The 3,131-nt window shown below is 45.2% G+C and overlaps 1 protein-coding gene across 1 annotated transcript; it reads right to left on the bottom strand.

Moving 5' to 3' along the window:
* Window positions 343-2,784, bottom strand: LOC109327704. The gene is made up of 5 exons (XM_019560869.1): window positions 2,617-2,784; window positions 1,797-2,032; window positions 1,003-1,063; window positions 752-895; window positions 343-660 (listed from the first exon to the last, which is right to left on the bottom strand). Exons 1-5 carry the CDS (start codon window positions 2,782-2,784, stop codon window positions 343-345), a joined length of 927 nt encoding a protein of 308 aa, XP_019416414.1.

A 3,131-nucleotide genomic window follows, 5' to 3' on the forward strand; every position in this document is an offset into this window, starting at 1 on the left:
GGGTGATAGCTTCCTAGTTGGGTGACAGCTTCCTAGTTGGGCCTTGCCAATACCCGTCATTCCGAGGAACAGGCTTCTGGTCTCAAAGTTTCTGGGGACCACCGAGGTGTTGTACTTGTCAGCAGTTTGTCTCTTGATGGTGACTTGTTGGATCTAAGCCCGATCTCGCTTCTCCTCTATCCCATCCAAATTTTACCTTAGGAGGTTTGAATTAACGGGTTCACTGAACTGCAACATTTGCCATGTGGGTTCACCAATCTCCATCGGGATCATGGCTTCCGTTCCAAATGTTAAATTGAACGGAGATTCTCCAGTCGTTGAATGATGGGTTGTTCGATAGGCCTATAAAACATGGTACAACTGCTCGGTCCATGCTCGTTTTGCTTCCTCAAGTACTCTCTTAATTCCCCTTAAAATGACTTTGTTTGCTACTTCAGCTTGTCTATTGGTTTGGGGATGTTCCATGGAGGTGAAGTATTGATTGATGCTTAACTCAGACAATAACTCACTGAACCTTCTGTCGGAAAAATGTGTTCCGTTGTCCGTTTTCCTGATGTTAGTGGAGATGATGGTAGACAATGCTTCTGCCTCTATCCACTTGGTGAAATAGTCCACTGCTACTACTAAGAACTTTAGTTTTTCGGGTTTAGGAGGAAGGACCTAGGATTTCCATGCCCCATTGGCAGAAGGGCCAAGGGGTCAGGGTAGTTATCAATTCTTCTGGGGAAGCCTCGTGGAGGTCTGTGAACACCTGAAAGGGCAGACACTTATTCGTTAGGTCGGAAGCATCTTTTCCCATAGTCGACCAATAGTATCTTGCCTTAAGTACCTTCTTGGCCAGAGACGATGCTTCGAAGTGGTTCCCACAACTTCCTTCATGGCCAGAGACAATGCCCTATCAGGGCTGAGGCATTTCAACATTGGGGTGGAAAAGCCTCAGCGATACAATATTCCTTCGACCATGGTGAACCAAGAACTGAATCGGAGGAGTTGTTGTCTTACCTTTTGATCAGTGGGAGGTCTCCTTGCAGCAAATACCTTATAATGGGACCAGTCTAGTCGTCTGGAATCAGAGTTTGGTCAATTTGCATTACGCTAGGGTGTGAAATTATCCCTTGGACTAACGACATGTTGTTACCCGGGCTCTTTGTACTGGCGATTTTAGACAGGATGTTCGGTCGGGCGTTATGTTCTCTTGGAACATGCTGGATGGAAGCTTCCCGGAACCTGGATATTAATTCCTTAACCTTGGCCAAATACTTACTCAATAATGGGTCCTTAGTTTGATAAGTGCTGATTATTTAGGACACGACCAACTAGGAATCTCTTCACACAACCACTCTTTTTGCTTCGACCTTCCTTGCTAGTTGCAAACTAGCTATACAAGCCTCATACTCTACCTGATTGTTAGACGTGGGGAAGGTGAAGGTCAATGAATGTTCTATAGTTATACCTTGTTTGTTGTCTAGTAGGATCCTTGCCCCGATTCTCTTGGGGGTCGAGGATCCGTCCATGCAGATTGCCCACACATCCTTCGGGCTACCTAGTATGGTGGTGAGTTCTACAATGAAGTCCACTAAACCTAGCTTTTGATGGCTATCCTTGGTTTGTATTGAATATCGAATTGGGACAAATCAATGGACCAGGAAACCACCCTCCCAGCTAACTCTAGTTTGTGCAAAATTTGTCGGATGGGCTGGTTGGTTCATACTACCACGGGATGGGATTGGAAGTATTGTCGAAGTCGCCTTGTTGTTATCAGAAGGGCTTATGCTACCTTTTATAGCTTCTGATACCTCACTGCAGGGCCTTGCAGGGCTTCGCTAGTGAAACACACTAGGAACTGACCAGCTTTGTCCTCCCGGACTAGGGCTGCTGCTATAGCTTCGTTGGTCACTGCTAGGTAAACATACAAATTTTCACACGGGTCTGGCTTTGTCAGTACTAGAGGTGTACCCATGTGTTGTTTTAAGGTTTGGAAAGCCTTCTTACACTCTTCTGACAAGTCAAACTTTTTGCTTTTCTTGAGCAACTGAAAGAACGGGATGAAGTGTTTGGCTACGGCCGAAAGAAACCTTGACAAAGCCGCCAATCGACCATTCAACTATTTAGCTTCTTTTATGGTCCAAGGACTACACATGTCAATAATCGCCTGACATTTAATGGGGTTGGCTTTGATGCCCCGACTTGTCAATAAGAAACCTAGGAATTTGCCCGCCTCAACTCTAAATGTGCATTTTTATAGGTTGAGGCACATGTTGAACGTGTGCAGCTCTTGAAAATGGTTTCCAAAGTATGGACGTGATCCTCCTTCGGGAGGCTCTTGGCGATCATATCTTCCATGTAAACGTCGATAATTTTCCCAATATGGTCTTGAAATACCATGTTCATCATGCACTAGTAAGTAGCCCCTTCATTTTTCAATCCGAACGACATCACTATATATCAATAGGTGACATTCGTTGTGATGAAGGCGGTCTTGTCTTGGTCAGGTGGGTTCATCGTTATCTGGTTGTATCCAAAGTAGGCGTCCATAAAAGAAAGATACTAACACCTAGATGAATTGTCGACTTGGTGATCAATATTAGGCAGAGGGTATGGGTCTTTCAGGCACACCTTGTCGAGATCAGTGTAATCCACACACATTCGCCATTTACCTGACGACTTTTTGCACCTGGGTTGTTGGTTAGCCGATGACATATTACTAAAGGATCGATGCCTGGCATATCCGCTGCATACCAGGCGAATAAATCCTTGTTGGCCTTGAGACATTATATCAGTCATGATTTTTGGGCATCGAGCAAGGTCGTTCCGATGTACACCACATTTTCTTTCTTTGGACCGACTTGTAAATAGGTTTTTTCTCCGTCTGGTTGAGGGTGGAGGTCGCCCTCATTCGCTCTAGCATCTAACTCTACCAGATGTACACCCATCTCTACCTCCTCACCGAGGGGTGACTCTTTCTTTGGCGGAGTATTCTGACACACACTCATATGATAGCAAATTCTTGCACAATGTTAGTCCCCTCTCACAGTACACACCCTAAAGTCTGAAGAGAGGAATTTTGTGCATAAATGAGGGGTGGATACTACGGCTTCGAGGTGATTGAGAGTGGGTTGGCCGATTATAGT

The sequence above is a fragment of the Lupinus angustifolius genome, chromosome LG15, assembly GCF_001865875.1.
Source record: "Lupinus angustifolius cultivar Tanjil chromosome LG15, LupAngTanjil_v1.0, whole genome shotgun sequence".
NCBI lineage: Eukaryota > Viridiplantae > Streptophyta > Magnoliopsida > Fabales > Fabaceae > Lupinus > Lupinus angustifolius.

Coding starts and splice junctions, on each gene's coding strand:
- LOC109327704 (XM_019560869.1), bottom strand. CDS start 2,784: ATGACTGATATAATGTCTCAAGGCCAACAAGGATTTATTCGCCTGGTA. Junction 2,033..2,616: donor ATTACACTGATCTCGACAAG/GTGTGCCTGAAA, acceptor CCGTTCTTTCAG/TTGCTCAAGAAAAGCAAAAA. Junction 1,064..1,796: donor CTGCAAGGCCCTGCAGTGAG/GTATCAGAAGCT, acceptor CTCTGATTCCAG/ACGACTAGACTGGTCCCATT.